We start from the raw sequence: 27874 nt of genomic DNA on the forward strand, positions 1-27874 counted from the left end.
CCCCTCCTCTGACTCTGTGCTACCTGGTGAGGATGTGTAGCTTGGAAAAGGTATATTCTTTTGTCCTCCCATATATTTAAATTGCAGAGCAATGTTATGTACAGCTGGGTGGGAAAAAAAAGCAAATAGGCATACTTAGGCACATGTTTAACTTTTGCAGATTTAGCTTGTGCCTTACCAAATAAGGATGGACTGCTGAGTCATACCTTGGCAGGGTCATATGTATAAAAAGTGAGGTGGCTGGACACAACATAGATTCATAGATTAAGGGTCGGAAGGGACCTAGTAGATCTTCTAGCCCGACCCCCCGCCAGGGCGGGAGAACAACAAAAAACCCCAAAAGAGAAACGGGACTCAAATGAGTCCAGCCAGGTAGGCATCCAGCCTCTTCTTAAAGACCCCCAGGGTAGGGGCCAGCACCACTTCCCTTGGAAGTTGGTTCCAGCTCCTAGCTGCCCTAACTGTGAAGTAGTTTTTGCGGATGTCCAATCTATACCTCCTCTCCATCAACTTGTGCCCATTACTCCTTGTTATGCCAGCGGGCGCTAGGGGAAACAGCGTCTCCCCCAAACCCTTCTGGTCCCCCCTAGTGAGTTTATAGACGGTCACCAGGTCCCCCCTCAGCCTTCTCTTGTGGAGGCTGAATAGGTTCAGGTCCCGCAGTCTCTCACTGTAGGGTCTGCCCTGTTGTCCCCGGATCATGCGGGTGGCCCTCCTCTGGACCCTCTCCATGTTGTCCACATCCCTCTTGAAATGGGGCGCACAGAACTGGACACAATACTCCAGCTGTGGCCTGACCAGCGTCGCGTAGAGGGGGAGGATCACCTCCTTGGCTCTACTCGAGATGCACCTGTGGATGCACGACAAGGTCCGGTTAGCCCTGCCAACCATGACCTCGCATTGTCGGCCCATGTTCATCTTGGAGTCAATAATGACTCCAAGATCTCTTTCTGCCTCCGTGCTCTCGAGTAGGGAGTTCCCCATTGTGTAAGTGTGCTGCTGGTTCCTACTGCCCAAGTGCAGCACCCTGCACTTGTCCGTATTGAAACGCATCCTGTTCCTGTTAGCCCACCCCTGTAACCTATCCAGATCCCTCTGCAATCTCTCACTCCCTGCTAGCGTGCTCACCTCCCCCCAAATTTTGGTGTCATCAGCGAATTTAAACAGGTTACTTTCCACCCCATCATCCAGATCGCTGATGAAGAAATTGAACAGCGCAGGCCCCAGGACCGAGCCCTGGGGGACTCCGCTACCCACCTCCCCCCAGGTCGAATATGACCCATCCACCACCACCCTCTGAGTGCGACCCCTCAGCCAATCTGCAATCCATCTGACTGTGTAGGCATCGATGCCACAGTCGCCTAGTTTTTTAACTAGGATGGGGTGAGAGATGGTGTCAAAGGCCTTGCTGAAGTCCAGAAAGACTACATCCACCGCGACACCTGCATCCATGGCCCTAGTGACCTGATCGTAGAAGGCAATCAGGTTGGTCTGACATGAGCTCCCCCTAATAACATATCCAAACCATTTACATAAAAAAAAAAAAAAAAGTGGCACCTCCTTCATGGTAAATCTTCAAATTAGGATCTGCTATTGTCTTCCCTTCTGTTCCTAGCAAACATTACTAAAGTTCAGATGGGTAAAATGCTTACCTGGCAGGTATCTTGCAGTGACATTTTTGTTTAGATTCTTTCATTGTTCGCATCGTATTCCAACATCTCTGCCACAATGCTCGTCCTAGTTCCAAAACTAATTATCTTCTATTTTCCTATTCCAGTGAACAACAGGTGACATCCATCCACTGCTTGAGGCAGTGACTAGGTTAGTAGCTTATACTATGAATTGTTTCTTATGGTCAGGAACTGCCTGAAATAATGTCACTAAATGTGATGGGTGGCTAAAAGGTTTAATGATGAGATATGGAATCTTGCAGCTCTGATTGACCATTTCTTATTCTGAAATGGTTGGCAGTGACCAAAAGTCATTATCATCTGACAGCTCTTCTTTAAATCTGCATCCTAGTAGGCAAGGGCTTATGTTTGTAAAAACATCATAGTTTCATAGTTGGTAGGGTCGGAAGGGACTTGAGCAGATCATCAAGTCCGACCCCCTGCCATGGGCAGGAAAGAAAGAAAGTGACCCCAGCCAGGTGATTATCTAGCCTCCTTTTGAAGACCCCAGGGTAGAAGCGAGCACCACTTCCCTTGGAAGTTGGTTCCAGATCCTAGCCGCCCTGACTGAAGTAGTGCCTCCTGATATCTAGCCTGAATCTACTCTCAGTCAACTTCTGGCTGTTATTCCTCCTTACTCCCAGTAGTGCTCTGGGGAACAAGGACTCTCCCATAGCCTTCTGGTCCCCCTTGGCCAGTTTGTAGATGGCCACCAGATCCCCGCTCAGCCTTCTCTTGTGGAGGCTGAACAGGTTTAGGTCCCGTAGCCTCCGCTCGTAGAGCCTGCCTTGCTGTCCCCTGATCATGCAAGTGGCCATCCTCTGGACCCTCTCAATGCTATTCACATCCCTCCTGAAGTGTGGCGCCCAGAACTGGACACAGTACTTCAACTGCAGTCTGACCAATGTCGCATAGAGGGGGAGGATCACCTTCTTGGACCTCATCACAGTAGAAGCAAACAGTTCAACTTGAGCAGCAGGAAGTCAAGGACAGGCTGGCTATTGGGGGCCTGAATTATTCTGTTACCTTCTATATCAGAGTCAAAGGTCTGCCCAAACCAAAAAGCCCATTCATTTAGTATACTTGAGACTACTATTGCCATAGTCAGTGACACAGCGGAATGATCTGACTAACTTTATGGCCAGCCACCTTTGACTGTCCTGCCTGAGTGACAACTTACCCATTTGCAGCTGTCACCTGTGGACAGCCTTTGGCACAAGGCTGAAGGAAGAATTCATCTTTTTTCATCTGGAGTCATAGTGTGAGATGCTTCAGCTGTCCTTCACTGGGCAAGTCTACACATGCAGTTAATGCACCTGAATTTACTGCACGCTGAACCTTGGCCAGGAGTGCATCTGCATGTGGCCGGGACTGTGTCTACATGTGCACCCATGTTGGGTGCAGATTTGCACCTAATGGAAGCAGTCAAGTCCAAGGCTTCTCCTGCCCTGCTCTGCCCTCCTGAAGCAGCCAGGAGGAGTTTCAGGCTCTGACCATAGCAGCCTGGGTGCACTGTGTCCAAAAGGTGCTCCCAGCCCCTGCAGTAGGGTGCTTGTGTGGCCTCCCATGGACCCTGGACACAGAGTGCCATCCCAAGAACATGCACACTATGGATAGTTTGTAAGAAACACCAAACTTTATTTCCCTCCACTGCACAAGCACCAACCTCACCCCTCACAACAACTGACTCCCTCCTTCCCCAAAAGCACGCTCCCTCCTTCTCTCCCTCCTTCCCTCCATCCCAACAACAGACCCCTCCCTGCACCCAATGTGCAGCACCAATAAAGAAGCATTTTGACCTGATGAAGGGTGGGGACAGTGGGGTGGAGGTGCTTACAGCATGGATCCCAAGAAGGGTGCCTGGGACCAGGCAGTGGGCTGGCCCAGGGGTGATGGCAGGCCTGGTCAGCCCGCTCCTTCTCCTCCATGGGACCAGGGCCAACAGGGTCCACATTCAGCCAGCTCCCGCTCAGAGGCCATATGGCAGCTGGGTAAGTGGCAGGCAGGGGCCCAGGCCTCTAGGGGCCCAGGCTCAGGAGCTAGGGGAGGGACCCTGGTCACTGCAGGTGGTGCTGCACCTGTGGAGTCCTCTGTTCAGTTTTGGGCCCCCCACTATAGAAAGGATGGGGACAAATTGGACAGAGTCCAGCAGAGGACGACAAAAATGGTGAGGGGTTGGGGCACATGACTTAGGAGAGGCTGATGGAAGTGGGCTTATTTAGTCTAGAGAAGAGAAAACTGAAAGGGGATTTAATAGCAGCTTTCAACTACCTGAAGGATGGTTCTAAAGAGGATGGAGCAAGACTGTTCTCAGTGGTGGCAGATGACAGAACAAGGAGCAATGGTCTCAAGTTGAATCAAGGGAAGTTTAGTTTAGATATTAGGAAGAATTCTTTCACTAGGAGGGTGGTAAAACACAGGAACAGGTTCCTCAGAGAGGTAGTGGAAGCTCCCTGCTTGGAGGCTTTTAATACCCATGTAGACAAAGCTCTGGCTGGGATCATTGTGTTGGGGTTGGTCCTGCTTTGAGCAGGATGTTGGGCTAGACGACCTCCTGAGGTCCCTTCCAACCCTCATTTTCTATGATTTTATGATTTCTCTCAAGCCTGGGGGGAGTGGGGAGGGCATGGCATGGCACTGGGCCGTGGGTGACTGTCAGGGGCCAGGAAGGAGGTCAGGGGCTGGGCACTGAGTGGCACAAAAGTGACTGCCAGGGCCAGGATGGTGTCCAGGACACAGCAGTCCTCCTCCATCCTTCTACAGGTGGGTGCCGGTCAAGCCCTCCCTCCCTTCTTCCACAGAGGGAGCAGGTGGGCTGCTTGCCTCAGGCAGCCTGGCTTGCCCATACCCTAGTGTTCGCTGGCACATGTCTGCTGGTGTAGGACATGGTGCCTGGGAGGCAGATCCAGCCACGTGGAATCCTGGGCAGCAGATCCCGGGTCCACAGGTCTGCAGGACCCAAGCCATACCTGCAGTGGTTAGGCATGTAGCCTATGGGACAGGCAGCTGCTGGCACAGGCCCCAGGGATCAGGCCAGAGGTCTGGAGGCCAGCTTGGGACAGCCAAGAAGCTGTCCCTGCCACATGGCTGCAAAAACTGCCCGCCATGTGACTTTGCATCAAGTAGGAGGCTGACCCCTTGCTTGTGCAGCTGACTGGGCACAGCTGGCATCAGTTTCTATGTGTGCACTAATACGCATTAGTTAATGTGCCATTTTTCTAGTACCCGTATGTATTAGTACTAGCAAGTGGCGCATTAGACTAATCTAATGTGCAGTAATTGTCACACACATGTAGATGGTGGTGCTTTACTGCACATTAGATTAGCCTAACATACAGTGAAGCATCTCATGTAGACACGCCCACTCTGTCCTTTCCATGCAATTCCATCCCCTCCGACAACAAATACCTGTAAAGATATGGTAAGGTAGTTTGCTCTGCTTTACTTCTAATTGTGTATAAATCAGTCTCCTGGGCTGTCACACTGGTATCCTTTGCCAATACTCCAATTCTTTAAAAAAAAAAAAAGAGAGAGAGCGAGCCCATTTTACCTACACCTTGAGAAAGAGTTTTCTTTTCTTTTTTCTCTCCTCTACCCCAACTGTTATTGGAAACCTTGTAGTTTGCAAAAAAAAAAATTACCATCTTTGTAGGAATGGGGCTTGGAGAAAATAACAATTCATCAAGAACACAGATGGTTGATTTAGAACCTAATAGGTATTAACACATTATTTTCCCCAAGCTTCACTCCTGATATTGATAATGTGTTATCCTTGCCAAGTTCCCCTCTTGATAACATGTTATCTTTGTCAAGCCAAGTCCCTGATAGAATCTTACTTTCACTCCATGCTTATCCTGATAAAACCTTATTTTCTTTCATCTTCATTCCAATAGAAGGATGAAAATGTTATTTTTAGACTTTTTTGGGGGGGGGCACATGAATTTTGCCAAAAGACAGAAGGAGCCAGGGGGTGGGGACAGAGGCTTTGTTCTAGGCAAAGAAACAAGCAAGGCATGTTAACGCATGTTGGCACTTGCTTTTAGTTTACTAATAAGCTGGGGATTTAAATATATTATTTAGGAAGGTGGCGTATCTGTAGCAAGCCAGTACTACTGAAGTAACCAGGTTCACATGCAAGAGAGGTGAAATATGTTTAGGGAGTTTCATCTTCCCCTGTTAAATTGCTGCATACCCTTTCTGCATTTAATTTCTTTCCCAACAATCTTTCTTTGTTTAAAATCCCAACCATCCTTCTGAGGAATGCCAGAATTAAGTTTGCTCAGGCAACATTAAATCAGCTCCTTGTACATAAGCATTACTGTACAGTTTTTAATTATGATTACATGCTATTTTTAACATGGGCCCCCTGCCTCAGTAGTGCATAGGTGGAGTGGCCCTCTAGGCCTGACTCTTAGCTGGTGTGGTGAATGAAGATGTTGTTGATAGGGCCTTACTGATTGCAAAAGCCAGAAGATGTACCACACATGAAGTGAATGAGGATGGGGGTTTCAGGAGGAAAAGGATGGTCTTACATTAGAGCAATTGAGCTGTACTTTGGAGAACTGGATTCTGTCCCTTCCCCTGTCATAGAGGTCCTGTGTGATGCCGGGCAAGTAAATTAAAGCACAGAATTCCCAAGTGGCCACTAACTCTGTTTTCTTAGGCTAGGTACAGACATTCAAAAAGCCCGAGGTGGAATCGATCAAACCTTCACTGGTTTCTCTAAGCTGTGTAGAGTAGATAGCGAATGAACAGAACACATGCTCTCCATTTAGTAGCGGGGAGGGGGCAAAGGGATGCCTTCACTGGCCAAGGCCAGCAGGCTGGTGGTGCTCCTGCACACCTCCCAGCATGCCAGACACTGCCATGGGCAGCTGAATTGGCTGCTGGGCACCCCGAAACCACTGCTGTCAGCCACAAGGAGGGGGTGGGAGCCAGCACAGAATCTTTCCTCAGCACCCCACCCCCCACTGGCTGCAGCAAACAGGAAAAGGTGGGAAAGTGGAGATTCTTGCTTCCGAACCCCAAACCCAGCCAGAGCAGCTGGGAGGTGGGATGTGCAGCAAGGGCTTTCCACCCTCCCCTGCTGACCAGCCCAGCACTGCTGCTTTCCCCAGCCCTGCTCCCTGCTAGGTGTTAGTAGCTGGGGTGGGGGGGGAAGAGTGAGAGGACCCCACCCTGGCCCCCCCCAGACCCAACCAAGGCATCGAGGGGGGGCATTGGGAAGGGCTTTCCCCTGTCCCTTTCTAACTGGTCCTGTCCCTTGCTAACTGGGGAAAGAAGCCCTCCTGAGTCTGTCAGTTGGGGAGGAAGGAAAGCCCCCACTACCTACCCCCAGCTGTTCTGGCTGGGTCTGGGAGGGTCTGGGGCAGCAAAGGGGGCCTCTACTCCCACCCCCCTGCTGCACGGCCTGGCTGAGAGGTGCAGGCAGGACACAGGGCTGGGGAGGAGAGGCTTTGCTGCCTCGGCTCTGTGAGAGCTGAGGGGCAGAGCTGGCTCAGCACTCAGCCAAAACAGACAAGCATGGGCTGAGGCTAGCCCACCCACCCTGTGAGGGGAGTATACTGGAAGAGCTGCAAAGCATCCTGGGATGCCAGGAGACTGATCTAACTTGAGTCAGGAGGGGATCTGGCACAGAAGTTCAATAGACCCATCTAACATAGACTGTTTAAATCTGATACTACATCCATCCAGGTCTGTTTTCAGCTGGGTTCTGCCATTTTTAAACCGGTCTGTGTGCATTAATCTTCTATTTTGTTACAGGTTTAGACTTGTTTCTGATTACTTATACTGGATTATGTGCAATTTCTGTACCTATCCATAGTTTTCTGGCTTTCCAACTCGAGACCCTGGGTCGCATGTGCAGAAATGCTCAGCACGCACTGTTGTGGCTGTAACTGCTGAAGCCTGTGCTTTAAAACACCAGTAGACTTCTACTTTAGTAGAAAAGTGTGATTGTAGCCACCTCAGACTGGATATCTAAAACTCATGTATACTTTTGACATTAATGTCCCTATGCCTCTTATTTCCCACATGCAAGGTATGTTCACAAGTATGTTTTGATAATCAATTCGTTATTGTTTTTGAAATTTGATGCTATAGAGGTGAACATCACAGAAAAGCCTGTGAGTAAATTAATAGTTGTGCTCTATCTTCAGAGGAGGGTTTGTACGATGTTTATAAAGGTACTTAGATACGGGGCCACAAATTGAATCATGAGGATAAAAACAACATATAGAATAGGTGCTCATTTTGTGAGAGCTTTGTCCATAGAATCATGGAAAATTAGGGTTGGAAGGGACCTCAGCAAATCATCTAGTCCAGCCCCCTGCGTAAGGCAGGACCTTCCCCAACTAGATCATCCCAACCAGGGCTTTGTTGAGCTGGGTTTTAAAAACCTCCAAGGATGGAGATTCCACTACCTCTCTGAGGAACCTGTTCCAGGGCTTTACTACCCTCCTAGTGGGAAGGTTTTTCCTAATATCTAACCTAAACTTCCCTTGCTGCAACTTGAGACCATTGCTTCTTGTTCTGTCATCTGCCACCACTGAGAACAGTCTAGCTCTGTCCTCTTTGGAATCACCCTTCTAGCAGGTAAAGGCTGCCATCAGATCCCCCTTCAGTCTTCTCTTCTGCAGACTAAATAAGCCCAGTCCCCTCAGCTGCGCCTCAAATCATGTGCCCCAGCCTCCTAACCATTGTTGTTGCCCTCTGCTGGACTGTCTCGAATTTGTCCACATCCTTTCTGTAGTGGGACACCCAAAACTGGACCCAGTACTCCAGATGTGGCCTCACCAGTGCCAAAGAGAGGGGAATAATCACTTCCCTCAGTCTGCTGGCAGTGCTCCTACTAATGCAGCCCAGTATGCTGTTAGCCTTCTTGGCATCAAGGGCACACTGTTTGCTCATATCCAGTTTATTGTCCACAGTGACCCCCAAGTCTTTTTCTGCAGGTCCCAAGCTTGTAATGGTGCATGGGATCCAATCTGTACTCTTGATTGACACAGGGGTTCTTTGGAATTAAGAATAATGATCCTGTATGTAACATGAGGGGTGTCCTAGGGTCGCCGTGCCCTCCCCTAGCGCCCCTCTACCGTGCCAAGTTTGCGTTAAAGCACCCTCGTTCTCTCCTGCCACGTCTTGATCTTAAATATATGAAAGGGAGGCTGCCTTTTGTCGTCTTGGTCACAGTGCTCCTGCTACCCTGCATCTTGCTTCTATAAAGGGGGTTCCGGACACCCCTCCCTCATGGGCTGTGCGTGGCTCCAACCATCCCTGTACCACACCCCAAGCCTCGCTGATGTTCCGGACATTGTTTGGTCTGCTTCACTCTCTGCGCCCTCTCTGGTGCTCAGGCTCTCAGCAGCCCACAGGCGCTCTGCCTTTCCACTGCCTTGTCGTGCAACCACGCCCCATGGGCGCTTGTCACTCGCTGCCCCCTTGCTCCGGGGCTGGGGTTAGTGCACCCCAAAATGCTGCGCCCACTCTGGCACTGGGGTCCCCACACTCCCGTGGGTCCCCTATGAGGCCTCCTCCGACCCCTAATAGCTTGACCCAAACCACCGGTTTAAACAATAAACATATGCCCCTGGGCTATAACATAAATTCTAGTTGCTTAGCTGTAACCTCCCTCAAGCTACCCCATGAGTACTCCATCTCTTCTTCAGTATCAGCCTGCTTGTGCAGTCCTGCTTCTCCGACTTTACTCTCTTAAGCAGAACTCCTTCTTCCTTGGCAGCCAACTGCCCCGTGGCCACAGGGTTGTGATTTTTATAGGCACCAGGCCCTGCCCCTTCCATCCAGCTGGCCAGGCAGGTGCGAGTCACTCCCCTCATTAATTGGTTGTCTTGGCAACCTGCACCTGGGCCCTTGTCGCTGCTCTCAAAGTAGCAGGTACTTTAGTGCCTTGCTACACTGTAATTAAAGACGGTCTTATAACGTACAAGAGCCAAATTAAGATTGCACAGGCAACCAGAATTCTGATACCTCTGAATTTAGAATTATTTGACTTTGCAACCTGAATTTACTTTTGATGAAGGTTTTGTGCATGGATAATTTTCAAACCCACCAATTGTGAATGCTTATTTTGTTCAAGATAAAGACATTTGTAATAATGGATTGCCATGTGGGAGGATCAGGGAATAATTCTGAGCCTTGCAGTTGAGGCTGGGCGGTAGTGGCTCTAAATTGGCTTAAATCTTAGGCATCAATTCACTGAAGTATTTCAGTATTTACTAAAGTCCTATTAACTTCAGTGAAATTTAGCATAGGCTTAATGCTAAACACATGCTGAAATGATTTGCTAAATCAGGACCTGAATTCTGGCCAAGGTAGTAGGAATTACTTGATGGTTGATTGGTTCCCCTTGTGAAAACAGTTACTGCTTTCAATCCGCTTATTGTGAACATGCTATTTAGCACCTTTCTTGGCAGTGGCAGCACTGAGTCTTGATTAGGCCAAGAAAACTTGAGTTAACACTTGTACAGGAGGTTTTTCCATGTCAGGGGTGAGAAAACTTACCTGTAAGATGTGGAAGAGGTTGGTGGTTAATGCCTGTGCCACAGGTCTCCTACAGATAGCCTTAGGACTTCAGTTTTCAAGGTTCTCATTGTGACATCTTTCAAAAGTATACATTTCAGTTACCCTTTCCTAGCTGTTTTTTTTGTTTTTTTTTTTTAAGATTTTTGGAATCCTAAAATTCATAACTGTCTCTTGAGGTTTGCTTGTATGGAATTAGAAGATGCTTTGTGTATAGTTCAGACATCTGGAGTAAATTGTTCAGCTTCACTTAGCATTCCTGTAGTCTGCTATCAAAGCAGCTTGTCAGGCAGCATTCTGTAATTCTAGCTGATGTTATCCTAGAGCAGTTTATAGTAGGACACAGGGGAGAAAAAATTCTTGGTGGGTGTGAGAATAAGAGTCTTAGCATGCCCTGGGACCTGCATATGAAAGCAACCACTCTAAAACTGCACATCACTGAAAAAAATGACGTCATCCTAGTAGCCTGGTAACCGACATCAGCCGTAACACTTAGAGATGTCAGAAGTCCATAGGCTGCTAAGGTAATTGTTCATTGAAGACAAGTCAGTAGGAGGTTTTTTTTGTTTTTTGTTTTGGAACAGTCTACCCACCTACACAGAGCATTTATATCTCTGTATTCCTGACTGCAGTTTTCCTGTTTCTCTTTTCATTCAGAGTTCCCGTTGTTCTCTACAAGACTTGCCATCGAAAAAAATTGCTTTTGAATGCTTCAAGTGACCTTGCTCATGACAGATACAGGGGAAGAGTGGTGAAAGTGGCTACCTCTCACCCCCGTCGCTTTCTGCCAAATGTCATCTTTTGTTTTAACAATATTACAGTCCTAGCCCTTAAAGTTACAAAGAAAAGCTTTTCAAATGTGTCCTGAATATAAACGGAAGGATTATTGTTTGCCTGGGTCTGCAGTCAGACAGGCTAAAACAAAATCAGTAAGCAGTATTAATTGCAACATTCATCTCATTTCAGAGTCAGCTAATAACATTCTTCAAAGGGTAAAACTCCGTCTGTATTCTACTACTGTTGGCCCTATGTTAGAAAACATGCTAACACATTTTCCTCTGTTTCACACATGACCAGAGTGGTTATAAGCACAGTAAAATGTGACAGTGTAAACAGGGTTTTTAAGCAATTACTGCTTCATTCCCAGTCTCTTGACTCCAGAGACTTCTGAACACTCAGCATTAGGAATTCTGGGGTTCTGCTCCGACTTTGTCATTGAGCTGCTGATTTACAGAGTGACCGTGAGGAAATGAATTAACCTCTTTTTCCCTTCAGTTTCCTCACCTGAAAAATAGGGATAATACTATGTAATTGTTGCTGCTGTGGTGGTTAATATTTTACTGTATCTCTATGTTGTGTGAATTTGTTAAGGAATAAGTGGAAAACAGTTTGGTCTACTGTTCCTGCTGTTACACAGTCTTGAAAGAATTGAACTTCCCCAGCTAGACTGTCACCAGGCTGTTGTGGTTTGGTCCACCACTGTAGAGCCACATGTTCATATGTTTCACTTGGTTTGAGTAAGCTGCTGCACGTTTTTATATCTTGGTCTTTCTGTTATCCCTTTGCAAAAATGGGAACTTATAACTTAGCTGCTCTAGATCTCAAGACCAGATGGCTCTGCTCCCAGCTCCCCTGTAACTTAATAACGTCATTCTCCAGGGCTCCAACTGTGTGGTGGTCTGGGTTACCTTTCCCTGTTCAGGAACATTTGAAAGTTGACACAGACAAGCACACAGACTTTGTAAGGGGTCCAAGAAATGATCCCTTTACTTAGCATAAGAAAAAGACAGATCTTGATACAGTGATAAGACATACATATGCACTCCTCTGCCTCAGTTTTCTGGTTCTTCACTGCAGCTGAGAATTTGTTAAGCTCAGGGGAGAGTCCTGTAAGGAGTGGAGGTGTGAAAACAGACATTACCTTTATGCTGGCATAAAACTTTTTATGGTGCCACGACATGAATGCAAACAGATGTCACTACCTTTTGCTGTGCCACAATTGTTTAAATTTGTGGCTGCAGCAGAGAGTAATGATAAATTGAGCCACTTTATTGTGGCCCCACCTCTTCATTTTTGGAGGGAGAATGTGGGCAGTCCAAAGCTGCCCAGACTCTCCAGCTACCCCAGGTTGGGGCTCTGCCAGGTTGAGGAGCCCAGTCTTGTACATCCCAGGAATTCCTGGGCAGAATCAAAATTCTTAAGCCTTGGGAGCACTTGCCTTGCTTTCCCTACTTACCAGATGTATCCCAGAGATCTCCAGGGACACATCTTTGTAAATGGGGAGTGTTGGGGGCTTCACTTTGACACGTGGTGTTTGTCTGCAAGAGAGGGGTTCCCTGTTTTTAGAAGGCCTGGAAGGTTAGACAGCCCTGCAAACGCAAGCTACAAACATTGAGAGGGAGAGCTATGGGAAGTTCCCCCCTCCATGTTTGCAGATGCATGCCAGGGAAATCCTGTGGAGGGATTCCCTTGGTGCACGTATCTGCTCCCAGACATGAGGCAAGTATCTGCAAACAGGATGGGGGGAACTCTTATGGGAGCTCCCCTCTCCCCACTTGCAGATTCATGGGGAAATCTTCTGAAGGCGATTCCCCTGTTCCCCAACATGGGCAGTGTGTCTGCAAGCAGGGATTTCCTCTGTTTGAAGATGTGCCCCAAGTCAGGGCATGGTACCCAGCTTGCACATTCCATCTGTGGAATCTGATCAGCTGTGCTGTGATGTATCGCAGCACAGCTGATCACACTCCACAGAAGATGCCTGTTTCCACCCTGTGATCCTTTCTTCTCTCCTCCAAATTACAGGACCTCTCTCTTCCTCCCCCCCCAATCCCTCATTCTCTGCAGTAGTCTTCCTTATTTTTTTCTGGTTATACAGGGTGCCTCATGCAGTGAAATCATGGTCCTCTGTTTCTTTCCCTTACCCAAACTTCCTGGCTAACTACAGAAAGTCAAAAAGCCTGAGGCTGAAGTGATTTAATCTTTGTAGTTTAGTTTAAGCTGCATAGATTGAACCAATAAGTAAATGAACAGACATTCACTTTTGATTCCGGAAATGCAGTCACATACCTGCAGTGGCCCAGGCATGAAGCCAGGGGGCACTAGAGCATGGCTCCCTGCTGGCTGGAGCAGACAGCTTGGGCCAAGGCTGGCTGTTGTGTTACAGATTTGTACCCGTTTCCAATCACTTATACCAGTTTATATGTAATTTCTCTCCCTAGTCCCTGTGTCTTTACAAGTCCATCATCACCTCTAACCCACAAAGTGTCTCAGACTGTATATTGAAGCCCCATCATTAACATCTTTTCTCTTGGTTCTGCCTCTGAAGAGGTTTTGCTGCTTCAGGCCTCTTTCCAGAGACAAACGTAGTTGGACTATTTTCCTTAGATCACAGCTATCCCATAGTCCTACAGTGTCTTACAGCTATCAGGTTTTAACAATCCTACATCTCCCTTCCCTGAGAGATACCTACATGACAACCCAGATACTATACATCTGGCTCCATGTACACTGGAGCATTCAAATGATACAGCAATTTTATAACTTTCATCAGAATTCATAAGTTGTACAGGGACAGATTCCTTGAATTGTTAGACCTGCTGTGATGATGAGGCATTGCCTTCTGTCTACCGTGAAATAATTACTGTGGTTTCAGTGTTTAGTTTGTGGTCTGTGGGCAGTGAAATTTAGCAAGTGATTTTTATTTCCTTGGTACAATTTTATTAGCACAGAAGGATTGGGCTAAAAGGCTTGACACTGATATAAAAAAATATTAAGTTTGAAACTGCCAAGGTCTGAACATGAAGTAACAGCCCCAAATGAAGGATAAAAATAATAGCTTTATTATTATTATTTATTGCAGCATTCAGAAGTGAACTAGTTGCCTCACAGCACACTGTCTGTTCCCTATTCTCTTGTCAATGAAAGCTCTTAGCCCAAAGTCACATAGTCCTCGTTATGTGTTATTTTATTTTGTTTTGATTTAGATTGGATGAAAAGCATACAGACATTGCCTCTAAGCACCCTGCCAGTTATTTAAAACTACAAAACCAAAGTGCAATACAATCAGCTCAACCTGTCTATCAAGCAACATATGCAATCAATCAAATACTGTTGCTCCCTTCTGTCAACCTATACCTCAATCCATCTACCTTTTTTCAAAGGCCAGGTGAAAACATTGTCCCTGTGTTGTTCTAAAAATGGTGCATGAACTAATTCAAATAAGCAAGGGGGCAAAGCTGTTGTGTTTAGATGCCCTGAAATATTAAGAGTGCGGACAAATCATTTATACCAAGCTAAATGGGGGCTGGGGTCTTTCCACATGTCAGGTGATCCCACTATATTGATTTAATGCATCGTCTCTATCCCACAGTCAGGGAAGGCTAAACCTGGGCAGTTTACTTTCAAATGAAACAACTGCTAAATTACAGTGGTTACAAGCAAATAAAATACTTGCCATGGACCAGCTGGTGTGCAGTTTTTTTCCCTGCATTTAACTTGGTCCAATTTGTTTACTTGTACATACCTGAAGGAACTACTTACAGCAATGGGGCCCAACCTTTTTGGCCCACAGGCCAGATGCAGTCCAGGACCTGGATGCAGCCATGTGGGTTTTAGGAAGTTGGTGGCAGAGGAGTGATGGAAGTGTCAAGTACCACCAGTCCACCACTATCACATTTCTGGATCCATGGGGAGACCTGCAGGGTGGATTATGTGGCTCAACCTCCATGGCCAGATCTGGCTTACATTTTCAGGCTTGTTTTTTCATCATCCTGAAGGCTACAAGCTTACTTTGATTATAAATACAAGCTAAGATCTTCACATAGTCACTTGCCTACAAGCAATTGGGCTTTGAATATACACCATGTATTTCAAGGCTCAGGATAAAATCATCAGAGTTGGCAACAATTTAATGTTGTGCAATTGTGGTTGCTCTAGGAGCCCTTGTTGAGATCTTTTGAGTGGGGGGAGCTCTCTGCCTTTAACACTTCTATTTCAAGTAGTTATATTCAGTAAGAATTTATTACATGATTTCACTGTCATTTTTTTCTACAGCAAAGTAACCACATGCTAGTCAAAGGCCAGTAGAGATCATAGGGACATCTGTAGCTAAGGTTGCCTAATACTAACCATTTCTTTTTCACTTGACAAACTAAGCAAATTGATTAAATTGTTTTTTGTCTGAAGTTCAATTACTTTTGTTAAACTTGTGTAGAAATCGGTCAACAGTTTTGAAGAAGAAAGTAAATGAAAATAGGTTGAATATTAAATAGGTTGTATATTTTCAATTTTTTTTCCAATTTTGAATTTTGGCAAAAGAAGGGAAATGTTGATGACATTTATTTTTGCTGTTAGACTGACTATAGAGTTAGTTCTTTTTATTTTTTATACAGCAATTTCAATGAGATGAGGAGTTTTCAGGGTTTTTTTACATGCTTAACCTGCCCTAAAATAAGTAACTAAATGTTTGTTCTGACAAGATGGAATGATATATAAAAAGAACAGGATGTGATCAGTACCTACTAGGTGTGTCTACACAAGATGCTACGGCGCTGTAGCATCTGTTGGCAAAAACTGTTATAGTGCAATGCTATGGCAACGTAGCAGCCAAAAATAACCGTGCGCATCTAGCACAGTGTAGTATGAGCTGTTACTGCAGAATCTTTTAGTACTTCCAAAAGGAAGTACTAAATGACAGCTCACTAATGAAGGCACTGTACAGCCACATGTAGATGTGCCCACTGGGTCATAATCTAAATTCACAAGGAAATAGGTTGAGGTTGCCTCAGAAACCTTAGGCTGTGTCTGCACAGTAATTGGAGATATAATTACAACATAGATGCCTGAAGTCTAGCCAGCTCAGGTACCAATAAGACAGAAGCTGGGGTGGATCAGGATTCAGCACGGGATGGACCCTCTGCTAAGTACCCACAGTCCAGGTGGGTTTATACAGCCTATGCTGAAAACAGTATTTCTATGGTTTTGCTGCTGTTGGTTCCAAGACTAGCTAATTACAATTAGTTTGAATAGGCCATCCTGTGCTGCCATTACATCTCTGACTACAGTATTTCTAATACCAGAATTAATGACATGTCTAACTTCTGCGTGGTGGACTTTTCAACTTTAACAAAACAATAATTTTTTAAATCTTAAATATCTGTTTACTTCAACTGTGTATCAGTGTATAAATAGCAATAAACAAACATCAGACATATTTACAAAGTCAGGTATATGTATCAAAATTATCAACATTTAAAAATATTCATTTTGTGGGTAAGTGTATTCTGTCTGTATGTGGAATAAGTAAATAATCAAATTATATTCCTATATATATTAGATACCATATTTACCCAAATCTAATTCAACTTTAAATTTAAGATGCTCTCCCCCCCCCCAGTAATTAGATTCTATATATAGACTATTTAAAATTGGCTATAATTTTCCATGTATAAAATCTAATTACTGGAGGGTCACCTTAAATTCCTCCCCTCACCTCTCCCACTGCTGCAGCAGGGAAAGCAGTGGCAGGGAAGCCGGGTGGTGGGAGGGTAGGTGGTGAGGTAATCAAGTAACATGATCCCTGCCCCTTGCCCCCCCTCCCCAATACCTTGTTCCTGCTGCCTCTTCCCCAACAGCACTTGGTACTTCAGTGTCCCCGCTACAGTGATCCCCCACCCCCTCCGCCCCATGGTGCCCTCTGTGGTGCCTTCCACCTCTGCTGCCTACACCCCCAGCACATACTGCAGTCTGCCTGTGTGATGCCTGTGCCCCTTAGCACCTGCCCCCTCTTGCCACCTGTGCTTCCTTACCACCCCCTACTGCCTGCCCCCTCCCCCACTGTCACTTACCCTCTGTCATAGCTCCTGGGGCACAGAGCATAGGCTGGCTCTGGCCTCTGCCTGGCCACACAGCAGCGATTGCAGAAGTGGCAGTGGTGGGTGCGGGTGGGGGCAGAAGCAGCACAGGGCAGAGGTAGTGTGGGGCAGGTGGCTTCAGTTCCAACTCTGACCCTGAGCCTGGGTTGGAGCTGGAGCAGCAGCAGCTGCATCTACCCCCACAATCTCAGTATTTGAATTCAAGACAAAAGGCTTCTTTCCCCACCTCGAATGGGGAAAAAACTTTGTCCTGGATTTGAGTAAATACAGTGTATATGTATCTGTGTGTATGTACGTGTGTATGTATGTATGTATACGTGTGGGTGTATGCATATGTATATGTGTGTGTGTAGTTTGAAATGAGATTTTCATTTTTAAAGTAGTTTGGCATAACTTTGGTTTAAGAAGTTTAGCACTGTTCATTTAAGTAAGATACAGTACAAGAAAGCGGGTAGTGAACATTTCTTTAGCAGGAAAATAGATATGAGTCAGCAAATGAGGAAAATAAGGAAGAGGTAACAAGGAAGAGATCTAAGAAGTAACTGCATGACTTTTATGTTTTCTAAGCTACTCACAATCTGGTGAATATGTGGTAAAGGCAATGTGACCAAACAGTGAAAGGATTGGAAGCAGTGCAGCCTTTGTAATACACAGCAATGGAAAGTTGTTTCTGAGAAGTCTCTTAGTGCAAGATGCGGCACATGACTTATGAGTAGGCTTGGCAGAATTCAATTTTTATTTTTTAATAATTTAGATGGATGATATCGTTGTATATTTTTACACACTTATATCAATTTTTATTGATTTAAATTTTCAGGATTGTGCAAAATTAGGGGTGTTGGAGGCAGACAATTTATTAATGACAGTATATTATTATTATAGTGCAGTTTAACCACCCGCCATGACAAACATAACTACTTAGGACTGTGGCCGGCCAAGCAGCAGAGCTGTCATCCGTCCCAGCTCCATTCATCCACATCTCCCTTGTCCACTTTGTCACTTGCTCTTCCTTTGTCCCCAGTCCCCTGGGGTTTCTGGGAGTTGCAGTCCAAATTACAGTCAACACGGTTCTCTAGGACTGCTCCCCCTGTCATTGTATACTCCATCAGTCAAAATTTTTCTTACGTCCCCTTTCCACAAATTTCAGTTATTAACAATGAAAATATTTTTTCGTCGGTCTGTGAGTGTGAGGAGAAATTGACGTTTATCAGTATTTACCAATAAAAATTGAATCTTGCCAATCTGACTTACGAGGAGAGGCTGAGGGAACTAGGCTAATTCAATTTGGAGAAAAGAAGACTCAGGTGATTTAATAGCAACCTTCACCTCCCTGAAGCAGGGTTCCAAAGAGGATGGAGTGAGACTGTTCTCAGGAGTGACAGATGACAGAACAAGGAGCCCTATTCTGAAGCTGCAATAAGGAAAGTTTAGGTTAGATATTAAGAAAAACTTTCTCATTAGGTGGGTAGTGAAGCACTGGAACAGGTTACCCAGAGAGGTTGTGGAATCTCCATCCTTGGAGGTTCTTAAGAACCAGCTAGACAAAGCCTTGACTGGGATGATCTAGTTGGGGATAGTCTTGCTTTGAGCATGCGGTTGGATTAGAAAAGGGGTGGGCAATTATTTTGGCTCAAGGGCCATTTAACAAGTTTTGGTGAGCTGTCAAGGGCTGCAAGGGTAGCCCTGCCCCTTGACAGGTGCCCCGCCCCCTAGTTGCCATCTTGGACCTGGAAGTCCTGCTGTCTGCCCCCTGACTTTTGCGAGTGGAAGTCCTTCCCCCTGCCCTCAGAAGTACACCTTTTGGCAAGGGGGTTTGCCATCTTGGAACTGAAAAAAACCCAAATTATATTCTAAAAATCAAACATCTGTTACAACATAAATTAATTTGATTTCAAAAAATATTTTTGTCCTGATTTATATGTATTTGCATAGTGCACATAGAGGTGATTGCATAATAACGTAAAATGAAATCTTACTTTTATATTTTGTGGGGTGTAGTATGGGTGGATGGGTGCATGATTTTTGGGGGGCTATGTGTGGGTGTGGATGTGTGTGGGGGGTTGTTGGGGATAGATAGGTGTGGGGGTGTGGGTGGGTGTGTATGGGGCTTGTGGAGACGTGTGCATGGATGGGTGTGGGGTTGGTGGTGGGCTGTGAGTGTGTGAGGGGGAGGGTGGCGGGGAGGTTGTGGCATGTGTGAAGGAAGAGTGTGGCTGTGTTGTGTGAGCGGGTGTGAGTGTGGATGTGTGTATACGGGGGTGTGGGTGAACGTGTATGATGGGGTGTGTGTGTGGGACCACCACTACAAACATGCTCCTCCACCCATGGCCACCTCCTTCATTGTACACACCCCCTTCCACCAGCAGCAGGTGGCAAGGCCTTGGGGTGCTCATGGCAGGCTGACACCCCCGATGGTGTACAGTCTCAGTCAGCCCCTGGACTGCATGTGGCCAGGCCGCTGGCAGGGAGAGGGGCAGAGCTGGCCCAGCTCCATAGAGCTTCTGCCAGCCCAGGCTCTGCATTCCTGGCGCTGTGCCCTGGGCCTCTGACGACCCTGGCCCTGGGGCACCAGTGTGAACCCTGCATTCCTGCCCACCCATGGTAGTGGAATTTCATATAACTGTCTTCCTGTTCATGGATACGAAGCAGTAAAGTTGGACAGATAATGGATTTTTGGATTTGACAGCTGAATCAAAAAATTGGTGGTTGGGGGGAATGGTTCAGGTCAAACTGAAACAGAAATTGGGGGGGATAGGGGAAGGGCGGAGGCTGTCCAAAAACAATGGGGTCTACTCAAATTGATTCATTCAACTTGAAATAAAATGTTTTCTTCAGGTTAAATAATCCTTGGTCTCCCTCCTCATTTTTTCTTGTAGGTCAGTTTTTAAAAGAAAATGCTTTTTCCAAGAGAAATATTTCATTTTAAAAGAATTTAAATGAAGTGGTTTGACACTTGAAAGTTTCCTCTGTGCTTTGCAGGCAAACTCTTATTTTCCATATCCAACCCAAATTTCAAATTTGAGTCAAATTTAACAATATATATACTGACAAATAGAACACAGAGCAAAAAATGGAGTTTTAAAGAGTATGATTTGGGAATTTCAGTCATAGTGGATTTGGGAATGTGAGTCGTATATATATCCAATCTCTATTCCTAAGTGATAGAAAATAATTTGGGGATATTGCGCAACATGATATGACATTAGAAATTCTGTGATTATTGAGGGGTGGAACATTGGGATAATGGCAAATCTACTTTGTGTTATGCAGCCTTTTAAAAAAAAGTAAATATTTCTCTACTAACTGTAATTCTATTAAACCTTTCTATTCTTGACTGTCTTCCCGGACCAGGGCGTCATCCTGGCAAGCATCCCTACCCGCAACAACATATTAAGCATAAGATCATCTTTTAAGTATGGGTTTAAGTTCCCCTGAAGTTAATGGGACTTGAAGTCAGTATGACTTCAGTATGTGTGTAGAGCTAAATGCATGATTATGTGCTTTCTTGACTCGGAACCTCAGTCTGTGTAATAAAATTCTGCATTGTGTTACTGATATAAAACAAAATGCTAACTCTGCTCTAATACATAAATCATCCCTTTCTGCCCTACAGATGGAAAGCCAGTTTCATTGTCTCCGCTCGAGTCCCAACCCCATAGTCCTCGTTACACGGCCTCGAGCCAGCGGGAGCGGGAGAGCTTGGAAGTACGCATGCGGGAAGTGGAGGAGGAGAACCGAGCACTTCGCAAACAGCTCAGCTTGGCACAGAGTCGGAGCCCATCACATCGTCGTGGGAATCACTCAAAAACCTACTCCATGGAGGAAGGGACTGGTGACAGTGAAAGCCTGCGGGCTGGCATCGTGGCAGGAAACAGCTCCGAGTGTGGGCAGCAGCCAGCAGTGGAAAAGTGTGAGGTAAAGCCAGCCAAAATATCTTACCCACAGCAAAAGCATGGTGGCCAGGATTGGCTTACCCAGGGCCTTTGCTGGTTAAAAAAAAAAAAGTGCAATTCTCTTAAAGGAACATGCACACTAATTTTAAATAGCTTTAAAGTAATCCTTGTTTTTATCCCCCTTTTGATATGCTTGGAATTTAATTTTCTTTTGTGGGTTGTGGGGTAAATGTCAGTTGTTATTTGACTGGGAGCTGTCCAACTTCTGAGTCACCTCTGGGTACTCCGTTTCTTCTCCCATGCAGGCAACACAGCCACCTCCTGCTATGCTGCCCTCTCCTGAAGGTCCCAGGCCCCACAGCAGCAGGAGCCTGTGGGCTGCTTGCTAAGCCCTCATGAGCTGGATGCAGCCTGTAGGCTACCAGTTGGACAGCTCCGATTAGATTGACGGTGGTGTTACAGGTTACATTTAAATGATTGTAAAGGTACTTAAAACAGGAGCGTCCACACATTAAAGGTGTTAAATTATTCTAAGCAATCTCTAAACATCTTAAAATTACTCCACTTCAGGGGAGAATTATCTCTGAGCCCTTCTACCCAGTGCAAGATAGGGTATTGTTATTATGCTTCATAAAGATAAAGCAACAAATTTTCAGTCATTCAGCATCCCAGGATGCACAACTCCCCACCCCCTACCCTCAACAAACTTTCCATCTTCCCAAGTGCTTCTGCCTAGGGGATGGTATTGGCTCCAAGCCAGCACCCCCACTCACCCCCAATGGGTATGAGCCCAGCTCACATGAAACATGCTACCAGCTGCAAGGACCCTGGGGAATCCAATCCAGGCATGAGGGTCTCTTCTCAGAGGATTAAGCCTTTGCCCCATATCTAGTCAGCTCTCCCTTAGCCAGGAGAATCTGGGGGAAGGGGAAGAGGCCATGTCCCCCCCCTTCACCCCTCCAGCCTCTTGTTCCTGGTGGGGAAGGGAAGGGGGGGCAGGGAAGGACTGCTTAGCATGGCAAGAGCATGGGACCCAGGGAAGCATGCTTTCCCAGGGTCCGTGTTGTCACTACAGTTAATCCCCAGTGGCTTCTCACTGGGAGTGGAGCCACCAGCCAGTGAGAGCATAGAGGTCAGGGAGGCATGCTTTCATGGGCTCCAGGCTTTTGCTGCGCTTAACCCCCTGGGCCTGCTCCCAGAGGAGGGGTAGAGTATTTTCTATCAGTAAAGTGCCTAATATCTAATTCAGAACCACATGCTCTGTATTATTCACCCATAAATTTGCATCCGCAAAATGTACAGCTAGATTGTGCCTATGTTCAAAATGTGGCAATCTGAACTGAGGAAGGTGTCAAAAATAGACCTCCCCAGTTCAAGAAATTGATATTTTTGACGTGACACCTATTAGCCATTTTTTATCTTATTTTTCCTTTACAGAAAGATAAGTTGAGAAAATAGCATTGAGGAATTAAAAACAGGTCTAATTATCTCTTCAAATTAAATTAGACCTGCTCTCAATTCAGTTGACATATGTGATATATCCCTTTAAAGTAAAATATAGTTTTCCAGGGCTGGGTTTTTTTCTGGTTAGGTGAGTCCTAGTTCTAGGGTATTCAATGTGCCAACCAATTTAGGGCAAGAAAATAGCTGCTGAAAAGGAGAATAGTTTAAGTGGCCTTCCAGATTATAATGTCTTTTACCAATAAATTTGCTTGCTCAGTGAGGTTTAGCATCTTGCTGGAGGCAATGGTTATATAAAACATACAACCTTGCTGTGTTTGTCATGCCCATATCTCACCACACACTATTTTGATAATGAGATAGCTTTTCCTTTCTCATTGTAAGGAATTCACATAGTGATTCAGTGAGAGCAATGGAAGTTTAATTTTAACTTCCTTATTATCAGATTTGCCAGGAGGGCTCATCATTTATCCTATTACTGTAGATGCCAGTTCTATGTGTGCCTGTAAGGGCAATATTTTTTTTCTGAGCCTGCACCTGCACGCGCGCATGCACACACACAGTTTTCCACAGTTTGGAGGCATTGACAGACTCTCCTTATGTTTCTCTTTTTATGTTGCTGGTGTAAAGACACAGAGAAAGGACAAACATCTTGGGAATATATACAAAAGGATGAAGCAAATTTATGGCCCTGTGAGAGGTTAAAAGTGCTAGGACTCAGTTGTTGATTATAGTCACGAAATTACAGTTTTAGTGATGATGAAATATTTGAAAATGCAATTAAATTTGATTTATATTAAATCCCAGATAGCATATGATCTACACGATGATATTCATTTCATCATAGTTAATATTTTGTGACAATGCTAACATATTCCAGACCAGATACCACTTTATGTTAGGCCCTGTTATAGCTGTTCAGTTGATAATGTAAGCTTATGTGTTGGACTTGAGGGGTATACTGGAAAGGCAAGCTTAGCAGTTTATGGAGATAAAGAGAGCTCTATGACTGGTGGTTGTGATGACATCAGGGCACCTCTCCATTCTTTGCTGTTACGGACTAGGAGGCAGAGAATGTTTCACCTTACATCAATGCTGGTGTAATCAGCCTTTATGCTACTGTAAGAAAGGATTGGATAGACAGCTTAATTTATCCCAGTCAGGTATGGAATTACTATGGGGGAAATGGAAGTAAACCTCCTCCAATGTAAATTCCACTAGTGTATGTGTTGGCTATTAGGGCTGTGTGAAGCTTCGGTCCCTGATTTGATTTGGCAGAGATTTGGCCTGATTTGATGGCTGTATCTCCAAATCTGAATCGAATCAGAGGACCCTTTAATCTTTCCAAATCGAATCGGAACCCTCCAAATCGATTTGGAGACATTTGGAAAGATTCGGATATAGACGCAGCTTTAAATGTTTTTTCTACATAGCTGAAAGTAGCAGGTGGCTCATGAATGCTGCAGGGTCTGCTGGCTTCCCCGTGCCCCTCTCTGCCCCCCACCCCCCACTCGTTGCTTAAGCAGAAATCCCTTCCTCCTGTCTGCCACAGCAGGGACTGTAGCCAGCATGTGGTATGCTAGCTAATGGCAAGAGGTGTCTGTGTGTGTCTCTCTCCAATTTCACTGGGATAGGCAATCAGAATGGTGACCGCTTAGGTCTTTTGTAGCTAATCAGTAGGTCAACAGGTAAGCTGTTTAAGAAGCTTGAAGTAATGTGGAGAGAGGCTATTGTTTTGCTATTCAGGTGATAAAGACTGTTATCAGCCCCCTGGCTGGCTTGCTCACCTGTCAGTTTGCTGCAGACAGTATGACAAAGCAGGGAGGGAGATTGAAAAGCTCCGTATCATCAACAGATGCATGCACTACATACCCCTCTTGCCTCATAATGCTAGCCCAGGGCTGGGGGCTGGCAACACTCCTGCCCCTTGAGCAGCCAGCAGGAAAAAGCCTGCACCTGTGCAGTCAGACCTCCCTAATGAGAGAGTCCTGCCGGGGCCTGGCCACTTCCCCCACAGCTCAGCTTCCTGCTGTAGTGCCTCCTGCCTTCTAGCTTGAGCCACTCCAGGCACGTGCTTGAATTTCCTCAGTCCAGAGAAAATGTCTGTCCAGTTTCAAACCAATTCAGCCTATCCAGGTTAGATTAATCTGCAATGATTGAATCAATTCAGGCTCAGGCTTTTTGAATGTGTGTCCCTAGCTTAGGAGAAACAGTTTGATTAATTTATACAGGATTTTTGTTTGCTTGTATGTGTAAGTAAAACAAAAAATGCCTATGCTGAAGAAATGAATTACATCTTATTCTGAAAGTAGGTCTATAGTCATTTTAATCTCCTGGTGGAGTGAGCTCCATTATCTAAGTGCAGTTCTCTTGAAAGGTCTCTGTTTAGCACTCACGGACACATCGCAGCTTGGTAAGTAGATTTATTATTCCCAGGGAATAGAGTGATATGGGAATCCATGGCTATAGACAGAGAACTCTTATCTAGACCAGTCTCACAGAGGGTTCTGAATAGCCAAACAAAGGATTAGAATGGGACTTGGGGTCCAGGGGAGAGAGCAGACCTGTGAGTGCATTGTTCACAGTGACCTAATTTACTAAGCAGGCTCATAGGATGGCATACAGTCTTGTAACCAGCTGGAAATGGGCGTTCAGTAGCAATAAGGAATTCTAAAGGACTCCAAAGCTGCTCACCAATTTAGTAATCAGAGAGCAAATGCCCTTGATAACGTGGAATATTACAGAGGAGGTGAGATCTTTGAAGTGCTTCCTGCTTCCTACTAGTATCGCCCCCATTGGCAGGGGATTTGGCTCTAGCTGGTTTCTCTTCATCCAAGTGCTGAATTTGGACAGGCACAGAGAAATCTGGGAGATAGTGCAGTTTATATTTTAATCTCAAACAGATACAGAGTAGCTGATTTCCTGCAGAGTCTGCTGCCTTTGCTGCCTTTCTAGTTTTCTCACTGGCTTTATATGGATGTTAAAAGGTACAGGGAGATGACTGAGCCTTTTTGCACTCTGCCAGAGAAGGCTTTAGAAATGGAGAACCAATCCCCTGTAGTAACTCTCCACAATATCCTAGGAAGCAATAGTATCAAAAGCTGTGGCAGGGTCTAGCAGGAGGCACGTGCACTCTCTTGTCTATCAGCAGAAGGAACTCATTCACCAGAGCAAAAAGTGCCGTCTCTATTGTGTCCTGGTTTGAATGGGAATGTAGGAGGCTGGTAGATGGTGAATGGCATCAGAAACAATATTTTTCTAGCTTTTCACTATCTGGATTAGGGAAGGTAGGTTAGACAGTATGGAGGTTCATGCTAGAAAAGTGTAGAAACTCTTTTTCTAGGGCCAGGACAGATCAGGCAGAACCATTCCTGAAAGCAGTATTCCACATACAACCAGGCTAGAATGATGATACCTGATCTACGATCACCAGATGAACACTGTTTAAACTGTGTGTAAAATTAGTCAGCTAGCATGATTTAGTTGACAGTTAAGGCACAGGCCTTAGATATTTATAAAGCCTGAAACAGATTGGGAAACAGCCAGGCAGGAGACTAATAAGAGGAGTGCAGTCAGTGTTGTGCAGGAATCCAAACCTATGCATATAGTTTAAATTGCTGGCAATCTTGCATCCAAACTTCTTTACTTTGGTTACGGCATAAGCATAATGAAAGGTCTGATTCTAAGAAATGCTGCATACCCCCAATTCCCACTGACTTCAGTATGAATGTAAATCTTCGAGGACCTTAACAGCATCATTCCCCAACTCTGCCATAATAAAGATTATCTGTCTTATACCTAACGTGGCGGGCAGCCCACAACCTGCCTTTAATTCCAGATTTGTTCTCAGCCTTGTGGGCTCTCTGTTGAAAATAAGAGCGGTGTTCCTGAGAAACCAGCTGACCAAGGTTCAGTTGGATACCAACTAAGTTTGTATGCAAGTTCACAGATGTTCCATCTTTCACAGCTTTGTTCTGGTCAGCAGGGTGAGCCCTTCCTCCTTTCCGTATTGATTAAGCAAAAGGGGAAAAAAGGGGGCGTGGGGAGGATGAAGGCTAAAGTCAACATCTGCAAGAATTAATTTCCCAGAGCAACCTGAGTGGCACGTTCTGAAATCATTCAGAGGAGGGGAACTGAATAGCAATGTCCAAGTTCATTTATTTATTATATTAGATTTATATGCCACCCTCCCCAGAAAAGGCTGAAAGCTGCTCACAGAAAAAACAAGATAAATTTTAAAAGCGGATAAAATATTAAAATAGAACAGCATGTAATAAATGACAGATTCCTCAAGCAGTGCCCTAGAATTTAACCTTGCCTGCTAAAAGCATGTCCAAATAAAAAGGTCTTGTAACACTTCCTGAAGGTGTCTGGGCTTGGGCTCTGATGGGCTGTAGTGGGGAGAGACTTCCAGAACTGAGGTGTGACTGCTGAGAATGACCTCCCACATATTTTCACCAAATGAATTGATGCTCATATGGGACTTGCAGGAGGTTGCTCTTGGCTTGCTTTAAGCATCGCAATAGAACGTACAGTAAGTTACCAGTAGTGAACAATTATTATATGCATGATGGGAACCAGTAGCACCTCTTTTCACTCTCTTCTAATCTTTGTTGAAGAACTTGCTGAACCTCTGCTTCAGATTAAAAGGAAGGTGGGAAGATGCTGTACAACTTTTATCCTACTCACTACCCTGCTCTATTCTGGCTCCTTCTCTGTTTAAAAGCTAAATATATATTTAGTTTTTAAATAGTATGAAACCCCTGAGAACATATCTACTAACCCACATGCATTTATAACCCTCTATATAGAAGTTTTAAGTAGTATTTAAAATACCTTTGTATGTTTGCATGCTGGAAATAATATGTACTGGTAGTGTGTGTGTTGTGTGTATGTGAGTATATGCACACACATACTCTTAAGTAATAAATGCAGTTCCTTTCAGATATCAGATGCAGTTTCAGCACAGTAATGACTTTGGAATGATGATGGTGTTATAACTCAATTAAGATGTTTTTAACAAACTGCCTGGAGTGGGCTGCAAACAGCTGCCAACCGCCCACTCCAATCTCTAACCGTCGCCACACTAAATAATAGCACTGTCATGTATGTTTTCTCTTTAATGAATGATAGAGCACAAGGAAAAGGCTTTATCTTTGTTCTTTTGTTTCTTTTCTCCCACAGACCATCCACGTTGCCATTGTTTGTGCTGGGTACAACGCTAGTCGGGATGTTGTCACACTCGTCAAATCAGTCTTATTTCACAGGTAAAAATGGCTGTCCTTTGTATGGTGTGTGTGGCGGGTGCAGAGATCCCACCTCAGGAAAACAGCTGGGTATTCGTATCCCACTGCTATTTCCACCACGTGAGGTGGGCCAGTAGGGGGCGCTCCTGCATTGAGCCGCCCACCTCCCTGCGCCCGCCCACCTTCCAGGCTCT

General features: G+C 45.4%; 1 protein-coding gene across 1 annotated transcript in view; it reads left to right on the plus strand.

Annotated features, from left to right (window-relative positions):
* LARGE1 (LARGE xylosyl- and glucuronyltransferase 1) overlaps positions 1-27874 on the plus strand; it is a 363795-nt gene that overhangs the window by 88755 nt on the left and 247166 nt on the right. Inside the window, exons 2-3 of the mRNA XM_019515316.1 lie at positions 20694-20995; positions 27619-27701. Of these exons, the coding sequence (XP_019370861.1) occupies positions 20694-20995; positions 27619-27701 (385 nt within the window). The remainder of the gene's footprint in view (positions 1-20693; positions 20996-27618; positions 27702-27874) is intronic.

The sequence above is a fragment of the Gavialis gangeticus genome, unplaced genomic scaffold (genome assembly GCF_001723915.1).
Source record: "Gavialis gangeticus isolate Ggan-Ray unplaced genomic scaffold, GavGan_comp1, whole genome shotgun sequence".
Classification (NCBI taxonomy): Eukaryota; Metazoa; Chordata; order Crocodylia; family Gavialidae; genus Gavialis; species Gavialis gangeticus.